The sequence below is a fragment of the Neomonachus schauinslandi genome, chromosome 1, assembly GCF_002201575.2.
Source record: "Neomonachus schauinslandi chromosome 1, ASM220157v2, whole genome shotgun sequence".
NCBI classification, from domain to species: domain Eukaryota; kingdom Metazoa; phylum Chordata; class Mammalia; order Carnivora; family Phocidae; genus Neomonachus; species Neomonachus schauinslandi.
The window spans coordinates 205,933,158-205,950,460 of record NC_058403.1 but is presented as its reverse complement, the minus strand read 5'-3'; the positions used below and the strand labels follow the sequence as shown (position 1 = coordinate 205,950,460).

The 17,303-nt window shown below is 56.9% G+C and overlaps 1 protein-coding gene and 1 non-coding gene across 7 annotated transcripts; both read right to left on the bottom strand.

Moving 5' to 3' along the window:
- Positions 1-746: 746 nt before the first annotated feature.
- HOOK2 (hook microtubule tethering protein 2) lies at positions 747-12,900 on the bottom strand. 6 transcript variants are annotated; one of them, XM_044917879.1, is made up of 22 exons: positions 12,760-12,900; positions 12,157-12,242; positions 12,015-12,087; positions 10,996-11,046; positions 10,758-10,890; positions 10,597-10,664; positions 10,185-10,247; positions 9,808-9,888; positions 9,559-9,719; positions 9,324-9,464; positions 8,561-8,762; positions 8,205-8,315; positions 8,009-8,096; positions 7,569-7,638; positions 6,740-6,877; positions 6,536-6,629; positions 6,309-6,343; positions 1,938-2,020; positions 1,754-1,857; positions 1,430-1,540; positions 1,290-1,361; positions 747-1,206 (listed from the first exon to the last, which is right to left on the bottom strand). In XM_044917879.1, the coding sequence occupies exons 1-22, from the start codon at positions 12,802-12,804 to the stop codon at positions 1,057-1,059; spliced, it is 2,160 nt and encodes a 719-aa protein (XP_044773814.1). In that variant the 5' UTR covers positions 12,805-12,900; the 3' UTR covers positions 747-1,056. The 6 variants fall into 6 exon arrangements, with proteins under 6 accessions (XP_044773814.1, XP_021560668.1, XP_021560669.1 ...); XM_021704993.1 differs by having other exon boundaries at positions 6,542-6,629; XM_021704994.1 differs by having other exon boundaries at positions 1,754-1,854; positions 6,542-6,629.
- Positions 5,956-6,028, bottom strand: TRNAR-CCU. Its single transcript has one exon. It is a non-coding gene; the product is annotated as a tRNA-Arg (tRNA).
- Positions 12,901-17,303: the final 4,403 nt, after the last annotated feature.

The window sequence follows — 17,303 nt, the reverse complement described above, 5'->3', positions numbered from 1 at the left end:
ACCCACCCACCTAGACCATGGACCACTGCCCTTGTCTCCCAGCTCTGGCCCTAACCGCCCCCAGTCTGTTCCTTCCACAGTAGCCAAGGAGAGCCTACGAATACCTGAGTCAGGTAATGTCCCTCCTTTCCTTAGAACCCTACATGACTCCCATGTTCCTTAGAATAAAAGTACTCCCTACAGTTCACAATCTCCCTGCCCTCATCTCTTTCCCCTCCTCCCCTCACTCACTCCACACTGGCCTCCTCACTGTCCCTCTAACCACCAAGCAAAGCCTCATCTCAGGGCCTCACACATATGCTGTTCCCTCTGCCTGGATCACTCTTTCCCAGATACCTACATGGTCCCTCCCTCACCTCCTTCAGGTCTCTGCTTAAATTATGTCACTTCCTTGGCGAGGCCTCTTCTGCTGGCCTTTTATTTAAAACCACCACATCCCCATCACTCTGCCTGCTTTCTTTTTCTCTGTAGCACTTCTCACATCAAACTTTCACTTTATCTATTTTGTTTATTGTCTGTCTCTCTTCATGAGAAACGACAACTTCATAAGGCAGGAATTTTTGTCTGAAGCCTCTTCAAAAAACGACCTCACGCACATACTGTTACAAAGACACAAACATGGTTCTCACCTCCCAGTGGGTGCCGTCAGTCATTCACGCTTTAGTAAGAACACAAGCCAGGCCTTTCTAAAAGCAATGATCTGGCCCATCTTCTCTCCCTCCCCTCAGTGCCTAGAGTCCAGCCAGGACAGATTGAAAATCTTTATTATTTTTCTTCTCAAATATAAAAATCACTCTCTCCCCTGGCATCTCATTAACCCCAGGCTGAAAATCAAGGATAAGAATCACATTGCTAAAAAGAACAGACCCACTCCTGCCTCCTGCCCTATCCTGCACTCTTGTCCCATCTGAGAGAACAAAGGGCAGAAGTCATGACCTTAAGGCTCTCAGGCAGCTGACCCTAGGCCTTCCTGATGCTGGGCCCCAGGTGAGTTGGGGGAATCCAGGGCAGACTGAGCCCCAACTGGCTGGGCAGGGCGCAGGATCCTGAGGCCCATCAGTGCTTGTCAGTGGGGCGCATGTTCAGAGATGCTAGGCGTCCCAAAGGCCCGCGGCGAGTGTTGGTGGCCAGCCGCTGCTGTGCCAGGAATGACTGGGCATGGGCAGGTGCCCGCTCCTCCCCAACTCGCTGCTGCAGAGCCATGCCCTGGACGGAGGAAGGAGTCATGGCTGGCGTCCAGTGAGCCCATGGCACATCCCGGTACCCTCACTACGGTGACATGCACTCACCATATTATACCAGGCACTGATGAGCAGCTTTTCTTCCTGCTCCCTCTGACTTCGACTCTTCTCAAAGTCCATCTGCCAAGGAGGGAACAGTCAGGGGCCTGGACATGCTGGGGACAGTGAGAAGTAATGAGGACACCCACCTCCAGGTGCCGGATGCGGACGTCCCGCTCCCGGAGCTGCGTCCTCAGGGTGTGAAGTTCTGGGGGTGCCCCCCCGGATGGCCGTTGTTTGGGTTCCAGGGTCTGTATGACCTAGGGTTTGGGAAAGACCCAGGCAGGGTGACCTTGGCCTTGCAGGCCGTCGGACGTGTTGGGCCGCATGAAGTGTGGTGCAGACATCTGGGATATGATAGGGGTACGGCAGGTGCAGGAGTGGGGGCAGAGAGGTGCGCGCTGGTGGGAGGCATGAGTCAGTGGGAGGCAGCAGCCTTGGCAGGAGGCCCGTGCAGCCCCCAGTGTCCTCACCGTGCGCGCCTTGTCCACGTAGCGACGGTAGCGCTCCTCCATGGCCCGCAAGTCCGCATCCTTCTTCTGCAGGCTGTGCTGCAGCTCCTCGATACGCCGAGCTGCTGGGGGAACAAGGGGACCCCTCAGCTCCCCGCCAAGCTCGGGGCTCTCCCGCCCCACCCAGCCGCTGCATCCCACTCACTGCCACTGTCAGCGGGTGGTTCCAGCTCCTCAATGTACTCCCGCTTCCGCTGCAGCTCCAGATCTGCTTCATGCAGCTTCTGCCTGTGGACAGAGGATGGGCAGCAGCGGGCTGACCACTGAGACTCCTTCCCTTCCCCCTTCCTCCCACTGGTGGCCACAGCCTTCCCAGCTGGCCAACGTGCACCTGCCCGGCTGCAGAGACCTGTGTGCCAGCCCCCCGAGACGGAAGCCATATGCCTTGGTCCCACCATCTTTTTAGCCACGGGAGCCACAACCTTCCACACCCCTCGTCGGGTGGGCCCTGGACCAGCCCCCTGTGTGTCCACTTCGCTCCGTGCCACAGCCCACACACTGGTACAGCCATGACCCCCTTGCCAGTCTCTTCTACACTCGATCTCATTCCTTTCTCCACCCAGCAGCCAGGGATCTTTCTAGCATGCAGATCTCTTCTAACAAAAGTATAAAACCTTACAGTTCTGCCACCTGAGGCAAAACCCCAAAGATCTAAGAACACTCCTTGTAGGTGAGATTATTTTCGTGCACCGGATATGGAACATGGTCTAACACCTAATCACGAAACTTGCGCTACGTCTACTAAGGTTACAAAGGCATGTGCCCTCTAAGCCACCAATTCCACTTTTTCGACATATCTGCACACAAGCAGAATGATGCACATACAAGGTTTTACTTTGTTGCACTGCTTGAAATTGCAAATACCTAGAAAGAATGACTTTTTTTTTTTAAAGATTTTATTTATTTATTTGAGAGAGACAGTGAGCGAGGGAGAGCACAAGCCGGGGGAGGGGCAAAGGGAGAGGGAGGAGCAGACTCCCCAGTGAGCAGCGAGCCTGGGCTTGATCCCAGGAGCTGAAGGCAAATGCTTAACTGACTGAGCCATCCAGGCACCAGAAAGAATGACTTAAATACATTATGACTTTCACAATAAAATGTTATAGGCCAGCCCTTCCGGACTGGAATTTTACAGGAGAATTAAGCCCTCATGTTTCCATATATCCATCCTCTGTAAGGAAATAACTTTTTCTGCACTCTGGGTTGGTACTAGCTACACTCCATCCTTGGCAGAAGTGAGAAGAGTCAAACAAATCATTTTCTGTAAGGCCTAATTTCTCCATGGAACCCCAGTCGACAAAAGCTACTGTATTTATTAAAAAAAAAAACTATTCATATGGCAAAATTTCCCAGCCATCTTCTTAAGTAGGAGAAGCGAAGTGCAAACTAGCAGATATCACACTACCTTTCATGTAAATGAGGAATCAGAATAAAAATTTATATAATATTCATTTGCATTTGCTTAAAAAATTTCATAAGGATTTTTATTTTTTTTTAAATGTTTTATTTATTTATTCACGAGAGTCAGAGAGAGAGAGAGAGGCAGAGGCAGAGGGAGAAGCAGGCTCCCTGCTTAGTAGGGAGCCCAATGCGGAACTTGATCCCTGGACCCTGGGATCATGACCTGAGCCGAAGGCAGATGCTTGATCATCTGAGCCACCCAGGCGCCCCTATTTTTTATTTTTTTAAAGATTTTATTTGGGGCACCTGGGTGGCTCAGATGGTTAAGCGTCTGCCTTCGACTCAGGTCATGATCTCCAGGTCCTGGGATCGAGCCCCAGGTCGGGCTCCCTGCTCAGCAGGGAGTCTGCTTCTCCTTCTCCCTCTGCCTCTCCCCCTGCTTGTGCGTTCTCTCCCTCTCTCTCTCAAATGAATAAATAAAATCTTAAAAAAAAAAAAAAAGATTTTAGGGCACCTGGGTGGCTCAGTCGTTAAGCGTCTGCCTTCGGCTCAGATCATGATCCCAGGGTCCTGGGATCGAGCCCCGCATCGGGCTCCCTGCTCCGTGGGAAGCCTACTTCTCCCTCTCCCACTCCCCCTGCTTGTGTTCCCTCTCTGGCTGTGTCTCTCTGTCAAGTAAAATAAAATCTTTAAAAAAAAATATTTTTTTTTATTTGGGGCACCTGGGTGGCTCACTCAGTTGGTTGGGCGGCTTTCTTCAGCTCAGGTCATGATCCCGGGGTCCTGGAATCGAGGCCCACATCAGGTTCCTTGTTCAGCGGGGAGTCTGCATCTCCCTCTGCCCCTCCCCCTGCTTGTGCGGGCTCTCTCCCTCTCAAATAAGTAAATAAAAAATCTTAAAAAAAAATAAAGATTTTAGGGGTGCCTGGGTGGCTCAGTCGTTAAGCGTCTGCCTTCGGCTCAAGTCATGATCCCAGGGTCCTGGGATCGAGCCCCACATGGGGCTCCCTGCTCCGCGGGAAGCCTGCTTCTCCCTCTCCCACTCCCCCTGCTTGTGTTCCCTCTCTCGCTATGTCTCTGTGTCAAATAAATAAAATCTTTATAAATAAATAAATAAATAAATAAAATTTTTATTTACTTATCTGAGAAAGCGTGAGAGAGAGAGCACAAGAGAGAGAGAGCACGTCGGGGGGCAGAGGGAGAGGGAGAAGCAGACTCCCCGCTGAGCAGGGAGCCCCATGCGGGGCTCGATCCCAGGACCCTGAGATCATGACCTGAGCTGAAGGCAGCTGCCCAACTGACTCAGCCACCCAGGCACCCCTGCAAGGATTTTTATTTTTTATTTTTTAAAGATTTTTTTTTTTTTTAAAGATTTTTTTTTATTTATTATTTGACAGAGAGAGACATAGAGAGGGAACACAAGCAGGGGGAGTAGGAGAGGGAGAAGCAGGCTTCCCCGCGGTGCAGGGAGCCCGATGTGGGGCTCGATCCCAGGACCCTGGGATCATGACCTGAGCCGAAGGCAGACGCTTAACGACTGAGCCACCCAAGCGCCCCTATTTTTTAAAGATTTTTATTTATTTATTTATTTATTTGAGAGAGAGAATGAGAGATGGAGAGAGAGCACATGAAAGGCGTTAGGGTCAGAGGGAGAAGCAGACTCCCTGCTGAGCAGGGAGCCCGATGCGGGACTCGATCCTGGGACCCCAGGATCATAACCCAAGCCTAAGGCAGTCACCCAACCAACTGAGCCACCCAGGCGCCCTGCAAGAATTTTTATAATGAACTAATATGAATGGGGGTGGGGTAGAAACAATCAATGTGGGGACTAAGAGGTATACACCTCTCTGTATTGCTCGGTATATATTTTGTTCTTTAAACTATAAATATAATAGCTACTTAAGATAGATTCTTAAAAAAATAAAATAGGGGGGATGCCTGGGTGGCTCAGGTCATGATCCCAGGGTCCTGGGACCGAGTCCCGCATCAGGCTCCTTGCTCAGTGGGGAGCCTGCTTCTCCCTCTCCTTCTTCTGCCCTTCCCCCCACTTGTGCTCGCTCTCTCTCTCAAATAAATAAAATCTTTTTAAAAAATAAATTAGGGGGGTGCCTGGGTGGCTCAGTCATTAAGCGTCTGCCTTCGGCTCAGGTCATGATCCTGGGGTCCTGGGATCAAACCCCACGTCTGGCTCCCTGCTCAGCAGAGAGCCTGCTTCTCCCTCTCCCTCTGACTGCCACTCTGCCTACTTGTGCTGTCAAATAAATAAATAAAATCTTTTAAAAATAAATAAATAAATAATAAAATAAGGGTGCCCGGGTGGCTCAGTCGGTTCAGCGTCTGCCTTCAGCTCAGGTCATGGTCTCAGGGTCCCGGGATCGAGTCCCACATCGGGCTCCCTGCTCAGCAGGGAGCCTGTTTCTCCCTCTACCTCTACCCCTCCCCTGGGTCGTGCTCTCTTGCTCTCTCTCTCAAATAAATAAATAAAATCTTTTTAAAAAAATAAAATAAAATAGGGGCGCCTGGGTGGTTCAGTCTGTTAAGCATCCCACTCTTGATTTCCGCTCAGGGCATGATGTTGGGGTCATGGGATTGAGCCCCGGGTCAGGCTCCGTGCTCAGCAGAGTCTTGCTTGTCCCTCTCCCCCTGCTCCTCCCCCTGCTCATGCTCTCTCTCTCTCAAATGAATAAATAAATAAAATTTTAAAAAATAAACAAAATAAAATCGTTTCTTTTTTTTGGTTAAAATTTTTTTTTTTAGAATTTCCACACCTAACGCGGGGCTCAAACCCATGACTCTGAGATCAGGAGTCACACGCTCTACCGACTGAGCCAGCCAGGTGCCCCCAAAATAGTTTCTTTTTTAACAATGTAAAAAGTAAAAGGTGAGTGTCACTTTGTCATACTACCTTACTGCAATTCCCTCCATGGCTCCCCATTGTTCCCCCCAAACAGTTCATACTCCTTCCCTTGGCCCCCAAGACCCTACCTGATCTGAGGCTTCTCCGTTTTGGCTAATTAGCTCTCCTCATAAATAAGTCCCCATAGACAGCAAATGACCCCCACATCTGTACCCCAGCCTTTCCGCCCACCACCAGGAATGCCCTCCCTCTGGGACTCACAGATGTTCCTCCAGCTTCCTCTTCAGCAGGGCGGACTGGGGGAGAGAACAGGCACTGGGTGAATGTGGGTCCAGAGGTCCCAACTCCTTCCCGGGGTGAGGGTAGGGGGTGCCACCCTGGGCCCACGGTACTTACAATGGACTGCAGGGGACATCGAGCAGCAGGGAGGAGAGAGAGAAGGGTTACGGGGAGGGCACGAGGGAGGGCCAGGCAGGGAGGAGGAGGGCACTCACATCCTCAGTCTTGCCCCCCTGCTCTTGCAAGGCCTTCTGCAGGTCCTCCACCTGGGCCCGCAGCTCCAACAGCTGCTGCTGGTTCAGCCTGCAGGAGTGCGGGGTTGCTGAGTGCCTGCCCCCGCCCTCTGCCCCGCCTCACACGCCCCCTCCATGCGCGCGCGGGGGGGGGGGGGCCTCCGCCCGGTGGGTCCTCACCGCAGCTGCGTCTCCAGCCCGTGGCGCGCGCGGTTGGCGTCCTCCAGGTGGCGCTGCAGCTCCTCCTGCCGCTCCCGGTAGGCCGCCTCCTGCTGGCACAGCTGCTTGTTCTCCAGCTGAAGCCGCAGGAGCGTCTCCCTGCCGACCGCCAGGGAGTGAGCAGGGCTGGAGACGGGTCACCCCGCAGGCCTGCCGGGGCTCTGGCAGGGAGACTGGGCGGACAGGGCTGGCAGAGGGACAGAGCCCTGGGGAAGAGCCCGACCAGACCCCGGGGCCGGATTAGAGTAATGGGGACCCAGCGCTGGGGGACCAAAAATGGGCGGGGTTTTGAGCTGGGCCTAAGGGTGGAGGCAGGCAAGGGCGGGGCTACGGGAACGGGTTAGAACATTCACGATCCCCGCTAGGGCTGCGAGAAAGCAAGACTGCGGGAAAGACAGACGCAGAAATAGGAAGAACTGGGGTGGGGGAGTTCATCTGGGCAAGACACGGGTCACTGAACCTAGCAAGGGCTGCACTGAGGACAGGGCTACGCCCTGGGGGCAGAGTCCTAGGTGAGCGGGGCTGGGGGTAGGAATCTTGCTGCGTAAGTGGAGCCAGATGGGTTGGGCCTAATTTGTGCACTGAGGATGGATCCTGGAGAGGCAAGCAACCAACAAGGGCTAGAGCGCCGACCAGGTAAGGGCCGAATTAGGAGTGAGTGGGCCCAAGAGCCAGGCTAGGACTTGGCATCCCAACATAGCAGGTCAGGCTAGCAGTAGGTGCCTGCACTGGGAGCAGGGCAGAGGGTGGGCTCTGGGTGCGGCCAGAGCTCTGAGCGACCCCAGGGTACCTCAGCTCTGCAGGTAGGATCTCTGCTGCTAAGTTTTCCACAGCTGGTGAGGTGGGGTCCAGCGAGGGGTCTGGAGAATGTGAGAAATGTCTTCAGGTTAGTGCACAGCTGCTGCCCCCAGCCCTAGGGTTCTCTTTCCAAGAATCATCTTTGGGGACTCAAGTTTGGCCCAAAGCCTGGCTTAATACAAGCCTCACTCCCAGCTTGACAGGGAGCAGTGATGCACGGCCTGAGTTTGCCTTCGCCCCACCCTGATCCTGGAAGGTCAGCCCCTGCCTTCTGTCAGCCCTTGTCACCTCTTCCCGCTCTAGCCTGTCTTCAAAGTGGCCTAGCTCTGCCCCTAGCCTCTACAAGCCCTGGGACACTGCTTTTCTGTCTGCCCTAACAGAACCTTAGGCCACCCCTGCCCCAGGCCCTAGGGCTGTTAGGCCTCGACTCACCAGCCTGGGTCAGCCCCCGAGGCTGCAGCTGGGCGCAGCGCAGTTCCTCATTGGCCTCCCGCAAGGAGTCCCTCTCTGCCAGCAGCCGCTGGAGGGACAGGATGCAAGATGCCATTTGAGGGAGGGTTGGCCTCCTGGGGACTGGGTTATGCCAGGATGGACAGGGTGGGGCTTGGATGCCAGACTTCAGCCTCACCTCCTTCTCCTTTGTCACCAACTCATACTTCTCCTCCAGATTTCGACACTCGAATAGCCATTTCTCGGCCTTCATGGCCTCTTCCTGCCTCTGGCCCTGCAGTTCCTGAACCTGAACAGAGAGGAGGGGTGAGGAGGCAGGGTTGAACGTGAAGGCATGGGGCCAGAGAGGCCAGGCGCGGAAACTCGGAGGGGCGGGGCTTACAAGCCTAGGGAGGAGCTATGCAAATGAGGGAGCGAGGGCTCGGGGTGCAGGGGCTCAGCGCCATGCTGAGGATGGGCCAAAGTGAGAGGGGCCAGGGGCCCAGCGGCCCAGAGCACGCTGCCCTCCAGGCTCTGCCCTGATCCCTGCCGCACCTGTCGTCGCTGTGCCTCGAGCTGAGCACGGAGCGAGCCGGCCCGGCGGAGCTCATCCTCCAGCTGGCGGGTGCGCTCGGCATGGCCGGCGTTGCGCTCCTCCAGCTGCCGCACCTGCCGCCTCAGCTCCCGCAGCTCCCCCAGCCGGCGCCGACAGCTGCTCAGCGTGGCTTCCAGCTGCCCAGCACGCTCAGAGGACTGCCTGGGGGAGGAGGAAAGTCGGGAGAGGAGGCCTGGGTCTGGGGTCAGGGTTCAGCTTGGATCTGAGGCCCTCCGGGCAGGGGAACAGGTCATATCACCTGGGGATGTGTGGGTTCAAGGTGGTAGATCGTGAGGGTCAGGAGTCAGCCAGGGCCCGGTGTTGTTGGGAAATCATTAAGGGGCATAGAGGGAGCCCTAAGCACCAATGGTTAGCCCAGGGTCATAATCAGGGATGGCGGGGGGGAGAATTGTGGGGATATAGAATGACTGAGGGGTTCCAGGGGGAATGATGGTGCCCAGAGGCTCTGAAGAGCCTCAAGGACACTTTGAGGTTATAAGGTGGCTGTGGGATCAACAAGGGCATGGTGGGGTCATGGGGGAGCTTCAGGGCAGAGCACTATGTGGTCCTCTAAGGTGCCTCAGGAATCCAGGAATCTTGGTGGCGTCCAGAAGACACTGTGCGGGTCCACTGGGCATTTGGGGGTTCTTGAGGGACGATGGCATCAGAGGGACATGGTGGCAACGAGAGTGTGCAGTGGGGACCCAGGGACCGACCACTCACCGCAGCTCGTCCATCTCATCCTTCAGTGCCTGCGCCTCCTGGGCCAGACTGGTCAGCGCCTGGTTCCGCTGCTGCAGCTCAGAGACCTCCCGCTCCAGCTCGGCACAGTGCAGGCGCTCATCTTCCCTGCCGTTCTCCAGCCTGGCGGGGTGGGGTGGGGAAGAAAGGGACGCTTGAGGGGACTGCAGCTGGGCCAATCCCCTGGCCTGCTGGCCCCATCCCCAGCTGACTGCACCTGAAGTTCTCCTCCTGCAGCTGCTCCAGCTGGGACTGCAGCAGCAACAGCTTCTTGGCAGTGAGGCCAGGGGCGCCCTCACCCTCCGGCCGGCCCACCCGCCCCCGCAGCGCCGCATTCTCCTGGGCCAGGCTCTGCTTCTCCTCGGACAGGAGCACCAGCTGCCAGCAGGGGGTGCAGATGAGCTGGAGCTTGGAGGGGAGAACGGAGGCGAGCACCTGTGCTCCCTCCCACCACCCTCAACCTCACCTGCCGCTCCAGGTCCAGACAGCGCTGCCGCAACTCATCCCCCTCGTCAGCCTCCTCGCTCAGGAAGTAGTACCTTCGGGACTGAGGAGGGTAGTGGAGGGTGGGGAGGGGCGAGGAAGTCAGGGATCCACGGGAAGAGAGTGGGGGGGAGGCTGGCATCTCTAGTGGCAGAGAGGAGGAGCCCAGAAACCCTCAAGATCTAACAGAGGGCTGGGACCCCAAGGGACTGGGGGAAAGGTGATGTGGGAATGAGGGAAGAGGCTAGGACCCTGAGGGATGGAGGAAGTTTACACACTTAAGGACAAGTTCCTCCTCCTTAGGCAGCCCTGAGAATCAGCAATGGGCTTGGTCCTTTAACAAGGTCCCCCACCTCTTACCTGGTTATCAAAGTTCCCATATGTTTCGGGTGACAGAGAGTCAGGGGTGTCTTTGGTCATGAGCTGAAGCAGGGCGGGAGGACATCGAGATGAGCTGGGCCCTCTGAGGGTGGCCGTTAAAGCTTCCATGACCCAGCCTAAGGGCCTCTCCATTCTCCTGTCCCAAAGCCAGTTCTCCCCAAGAACCCCAGTCTAAAGGCTGCCTTCCTGCCATGGGTCCAGCAGGGAGGCTGGGTCCTCTGAGGGTGCTAAATGGTGACTTAGTGCTGGCAGACACATGAGACGGGGAAATCTGGCCAGCTGGGTTCCAGGAAGAGCCCAGACCTTACCAGGGCAGAGCCTGTGCCCAGCTGCCTCTGCTCTGATGTCCCCTCCCCTGAAGCTCCTTGCCACACTGGGCACCCCCACCTACCTCCTGGATGGCTTCCATTACCACATGTTGAACTGATTCCTCCAGCGTCATGATTCTCTGGATATGCTCTAGGGATCAAGGTGGAGAACACTGAAACATGGGGGTAGAGGGTGAGAAAGAGTTCCCTGGGTCGTCCCCTGGGGGCCCCCAAACCCCTATACCCTGCTTCTTCTCGCAACTGATGGCACAGCCAAGCACCAGCTGAAGCAGCTTGCCAAGCTCTTCTGGGTCTGAAAACTCGCCAATGAGGCTCACGTCCGGAAGGTGCTGCTCCAAAACAGGATGCCCCAGGACCTGAGGATAGGGGGGTGGGGGTGGGAATAGGGGATATGAGGGCTCACAGACACTCACCTCCTTCCAACCCAACCCCACCCCCTAAGCCCTGCCATGGTTACGCACATCCTGGGAATACTCCACCAAGCTCTGTAAGATGGTCTTCAGGTTGCTGACCTAGGGAGAGGTAAGGAGTTGTGTCCAGGGTCCCAGAGGCCCCCAGAAGGAGCCAGGCAGCCCCCACTGTGAAGCTGCCTACCCCAACCTTTTCTCTCTGCCGCATTTCCCAATCACTGGTCATCTCATCCTGTTTGGCACCATTCTCTGTCTGAATGTCTTCTCTCCTAGGGATGACCTATCTAGTCACCTGCCCTTCTTGTCCACCTGTCCATCTTGTTCACATGTCCCCAGAATCCAATCACTTCTCATCACCTGCCCTGCCACCCTTTGGCTCTAGCCACCTTCATCTCTCACCTGGATTATTGCACCAACTTGGTGTCAATTTCCACTCTTGCTGCCTACCCCCCATTCCTCTCCAAGCAGCCAGGGGGAGCTTTTTAAAGTCCAAGCCAGGTTGTGTCTTTCCTCTCTGCTAAAACCTCCCTTGACTTTGCACAACACTTAAAATAGAATCCATCTCCCTGCCCCAGCCTGCCCTCCTCCTGATGACCTCATCCACCATTCCTGGCCCCTTGTTTTCTGTTCTGACCTCCCTGCCTTTCCTCGATACATCAAGCTTATTCCCCACTTTACATTTGCTGTTCCCTGTGCCTGGAATCCCATTTCTCCAAATTTCACATGGAGATCAACCCATCTGGAGTAACCACCCACCTAGTTGCCCTCTCTCATGGCTCAGCTTTTATTGTCTTTGTAGAACTTACTGCCATTGGAAGTTAATGTTTACATGTGTGTGCGCACGCAAGTTTTTGTCTTTGTTTTTCCTTGCTGCACACCCAGGCCTGCTCCATAGGAGAATGAAAGAACAGAGTTGGCTCGTCACCAGACATCTGTCCCTCTTCCTAGCCAAGTCTGTGCATCACCCAGGACATGTGGCTAGCTGACCCATCACCCAGGATATGTCTAGCTTAGCCTTCCCTGATTATCTCTTCGCCAGTCTGTCCCCCAGTCATGAGTCCACCTGTCACCTTCAGCCTCCAGTTGGGACCTGGGTCATCTGAGATGCCCTGGAGCCACGCCTCGTTGAACCAGGAAGGATCTCTGGGGGCGAGAAGGTGGGATGAGCTGCTGGAGGACCTTTTCGGGACCCTCCCCCTCAGCCCCACTCACATCTGGTTCAGCACATAGGCTATGGCGAGGCCACTACTCAGGTCCTGGGGCCTGGTACAGGGGGACGGGACGTGGAACGTCTGCAACTGGGGAGGGAGAGGAAAGGGCAAGGGGCAGTCAGGGCCTGGGAGAACAGAACCATTCCCCATTTGCAGATTTTCCCGGTCAGCAAGAACCTCATACGGTTGGCGGGGACTGGCCTATAGTTTTCTCATACCAGCTCCGCGGGGGTGTGGCCTCTGCACACCTGGGCCTGGAGGGGGCGTGGCCTCACTTCACTTCTGTTCCACAGACCCCGCGCGACGAGGCCAGGGCGGAACCACGAGTCACCTGGTCCCCACGGGCCCCACGTGACCAGGCCAGCTCACCTGTGCCCTCGCCCTACGTGACCCAGCCGCGGAGGGGCGGAGCCTCACCTGTTCTTTCCACGCAGACCTGCCACGTGACCGGGGCGGGTGCTCAGGCCAGAGTCCAACCGCCGGGCAAGCCCACCACCCTTTACCCCTCCCAGCCCCAGAACAGAGAGATAGACTGAGCCAAGGCCAGGGCTTCCGGGCAAGATGAACGGGCGCACACCTGTCCCTGGCCCCGCCCCCGACCTACCCAGGTGAGCAGAGACCCGCATAGCTCGGCCTTGTCCACGCTCATGGCTCCCGATCGGATTCGACCCCGGCCGCGGAGCCCCGCCACCGCAGCCACCTCCTGATCCGCCACCAGCGAGCGCCCGCAGCCCCGACCTCCCGCTCGGCCTAGAGCGCCGCCCCGCCCCGCCCCCTAGGCGCAGGCCCCGCCCCGGACACGTGATCTCCCGACGCCAGATCAGACTTCCAGTTCCCCCATCTTGGATCCGGGCAGCGTTCGGGCGCCCGCCCTGCCGCTAGGGGTCAGCCTGGACCAAGCTTGCACATCCCAAATGTGGACCCGCTACCCCTCCTCCTTGGTTCTTTTGGGGGTAGCGGAGACGTCACGATAACTCCTCATCATGTGAGGCGGAGCTATCCCACCCTGTTATACAGGCTTATTCACGTCCTTTCCCTTCAGCTGGGAGAAATTCTGCTGCCTAACCACCTTATCGGAGCCTTTATCTACGCGGGGAAAGGGCAGGCCATAACACGTTCTGTGGACTTCGAGGAGAGATCTTAAAGGGGTCTTCCTGGTGGAGGTGACTTGAGAGTCTTGACTCAGGGGTAAACAAGGGGACACGAGCGTGGTCCTAGGAGGAGGGGACAGGATGAATCAGCCAGACTCAGGTCTCGGGTGATGGACAGACACACTTGTCCAGTATGGATCGAGTTCCACTGAGCTGCTCCTGCACCATGCCCACTCCACCCCACCCAACCCCCAGCCCCGAGCCCCTGAGGTCCTCCAGCCTCAGATCCCAGGACCAGGCCGCCCAGGTCCCCAAGGCCCACCAGGGGGCGCGCAGACTGCAGGAGCGCGGCCTGCGGGGAAGCACTGTGCCCTTTCAGAGACCCCGCCCGGGCGGTGGAGGGGGCTCAAAGGAAAGTGGTAACAATAGTAGTTAATAAAATTGCAGTCACCATTTATTGAGTGTCTACAGTATGCAGTTCCTGCGCTAAGCGACTTAAATTATATAGGCGGTTGAAATCTTCCCATGAGTCTAGGTGGCAGGTGCTGTTTTAATTCCCGGTCGCAGGAGAGGAAACAGAGGCTCTAGTTGGCTTTAGGGGAAGGGGTAAAGCCCCGGCCCGCACCCTTTGGCGCCAGAATACCCCAGCAGCTCCTCTCCCACGGGGCGGGCAAGGTAATGAGCAGTAATTAGAGGTTATTAGCTGTACCTGGAGGGAGGGGCGGGCTCTGCTTTGGGGGTGGGTCTAGGTCTGAGGGGAGGGGCGCTGCTGTCTCCAACCCTGAGTCTGGTTCCGACGACCCTGCCTTGGAGCGGGTTGAGCAAGATGAGAGCAGCCCCCACTCCGCATCGCATGAGCACAGTCACTCTACCATCAGAAACCCAGTTACAGCCCACTCAGACGCGCAGCCGCATGCACGCGGGGGCCCCCAAGGCTCGTCTACACCCCCACACCCCCTTCCCGCGTTGTTTTCGGCCTCCAACCCCTGGGAGCAGGGTGAGAGGGAGGAGGAGGGAAGGGGACAAGGGCCGGCAGTGCCGGCTTCCTGACTGGGCTGCCTTCCGGCGGGCGTGGGAACAGCTGCCGCTGGCTCCCCCTTCCCGCACCCACCGGAGGACAGGGTGCTGCCAATAGGGGGAAATGGGGCCACCCTACGCCCAGGTTAAAGTGGAAGATGGGCCGGGAACCACGGTAGTTACAAGCAGGGGGGTGCCTGGAATATTTGTGGGAGGGCCTCTTAGCCCAATGTTGGGGGACATGTTGTGACCGCCACGTATTTGGGGTGGGATCCCCAGTATTTGCAAAAACTGCAGGGATCTTGATGTGTAGGAAGAATCTGGGAATCCAGATATTTGGGGCATGGACTTAAATTGTTCTAATGTGACATTATGGGCTTTTTAGATTAGATGTTCAGTGACCTGAGTCCCCAGATTTAAGGAAAGGTCTGGGTGCCCTCAAATTGGGAGAGGAGCCATAACCCTCCATTTGGGGCGGCATGGATTCTCATGTTTGTGGGGAAAGGAAGCTTCCATGTTGGCAGGGAAGAGCAGCAATCTCTATTATGGGATGCAGGGAGCTCCACTGTTGGGGGCGATCTGGGTACCCTCAATTCAATGAAAGGGGTCACAAGCCCTCATTTGGGGGCAGGAACCCTATATTTCGGGGAAAGATGCAAACCTCCATTTTTGGTGGAGGGAGTCCCAAAGTTTGGGGGATGCCCCAGAGGCCTCCATTAGTAGGGATAAAGAGTGTGGGTGGGGGCCAGCAGCCCCTAGCTGGTTTGGAGACCCCACCCCCTCCTGCCTGTTTCCAGGAACAGCTGGGCCCAGCCTGGGTTGTACTGCTGGGAAGCTGGTGACTCAGCCCCTCCCTGCGGCCACAGCTGGACCCTGGCCCATCCCCTCCGGCCTTCACATCTGGGCAGAGACCCAGTCATGAGGGCTAGGATGGGGATCCTGGGTGCACACAACTGGAGGATGATGCCCTTTCCCCAGGGCTGACCACAGCTACAGGGTGGACACCACACTCCATACCAGGAGGGACTCTGGCAGGCCTTTTGCAGTAAAGACACTGACATCCCACCGAGAACTCCCATCCTGTCCTCCTCCGTGTGTGTGTGTGTCTTGAGTCCGTGTAAAGTGTGCTCATTTATGTAGGTGTGAGATGGTGGGTCTGTGATTGTGTGTGCACGGGCATTGTGTCTGCATCTACCTGTGTTTTGGGGCCCTGGGAATTTATGCAACAGACTGTGATTTGGTGGTGGGGGTGCTGATGGGGACTGGGGCACAATGCTTCTCTATATGCAACCTTGTGTGTCTACATCCCTGTGTCATCTTTTTGTATGAGAAGTGAGTGTGTGACAATCAGTACCTCTATGTGGCTTTAGGTTCTGTTTTTGTGCGACGTCTTTTCTCGCCATGTGGCTTTCTGTAATAGCATGACCCTGACATGTGTGTCCTTGATTCGTCCACATCCCCATGACAATCAGAGTGTCCCTGTGTGTGCCCTTGTGGGTTTGTCTGTGACTCTAACTTGTGCACCCTATTTATGATGACCATGTGACTAAATGGTTGTCGTTTCTGTCCCCACCATGTGTCTCTGTGCCTTTACAATCTCTGTGTGAGAGGTATGGCTGTGTTGCAACTGGAGTCCTGGCATCCAGGACTTTGTATCTGTGTCTTAGTTTGTCTTGATGGTGATGGTGTGGCCTTATCAGAGTACCTATATATACCACCGGTCTGTGAATGGAGATAGCCCTGCCTCCATACACAAGGAATAACAGGTGTGCCTGTGTAACCATCTGGGTCTCCACGTGTGTCTGTGTGTCCGTGTGACCCTGACCGTGTCCGCTGCGGGGCTGGCTGGACTAGTGAAGGTTTGAGCCAGTGTATGGCAGGTGTATCCTGTGTCCGTGTGACACTGGGGGTCATTGGAGAGTTTGTGACCTTGTGGGGGGGGGAGTCAAAGTCACACGGGACACCGCGCTCAGCGGAAGCGGAGATGTGCGCAGTGGGCACCAAACGCCCCACGTCCCACTGCTCTACGCCGGGAGGGGCCCCTCCCCGCGCTGCGGAGGCGCGTGCGTCGTGCGTGACGTGAGACACGACAGGGGTCGCTGCATGCGTGCAGCCCGACGCGGTCGTGCGTGCGAGCATGGGGGGATGGGCTGGCTGCGTGCGCGTGTGCGTGGGCGGCCGCGGGGGTGGGGCGCGCGGGGCAGAGCCCCGCCCCCTCCCCAGGCTTTGGGCGCGGGTGAAACCCGGGAGGGGGGCCGCCGTTAACCCCTTCCTGCCCGACCCGAAACTTGTGGCCCCTCGACGGAGCGCGCGGGGGCTTCCCCGGCGCGCGGGGGCCGTCCCTGCTGAGAGGAACGCCCCCCCCCGTGGAGCTGAGAGACCCCCCCAGTTACCATGGGAACCGGAGCCTCCCGCGCGGCCTGACGCGTGCTTCCCCCCTCCCCCAGCCCCGCTCTTCCTTCGGCTCCGTGGTCCACCGGCAGTGCGCTTCCCGCTTCGGGTCTCTGGGGAAGGAGGTTGGGGGTCAGCGAGGCTGGAGCATGCGTGACTCAGGCCAGCGCGGGGGTCCCTTGGCCGCAGCCGACCTTGCTCCCCCTTCTCCACCCCCGTGACTCACCCTTCGCGGCTTTCCCCGAGTGTGAGTCAGGCCCCTGGGGAGGGGGCTGCGGACTCTGAGACCCCCTCCAGGCAGTGGGGGCTGAGAACTAAGTTCTAGGGACCTCCCAGTCCAGGGGGGAAGGGCGTCCCTTCCGCGGGCTGACGGTGTCTTCCCTTAGCCATCCCTCGCCAAAGTCGCTGGAGGTGTTTCCCCCCACCCCAGAATTGGCAGGGCCTTCCCCCACAGCCAAGGCCTCCGGGAACCCAGCTCCCACCCCTCCCCCCCAGCCCACAGGAAGTTTTGTTAGAGCCCATCGTGGCGATGAAACGGTTAAAGCCGTTTTCTTATTCATTTCAAACAGGGGCCCCTTTGGACTCAGAGCAAGCCGGGCGCCCCCTTGAGCCAGGCCTCATGGGGGCCTGGGTTTACACTCCACCCTAC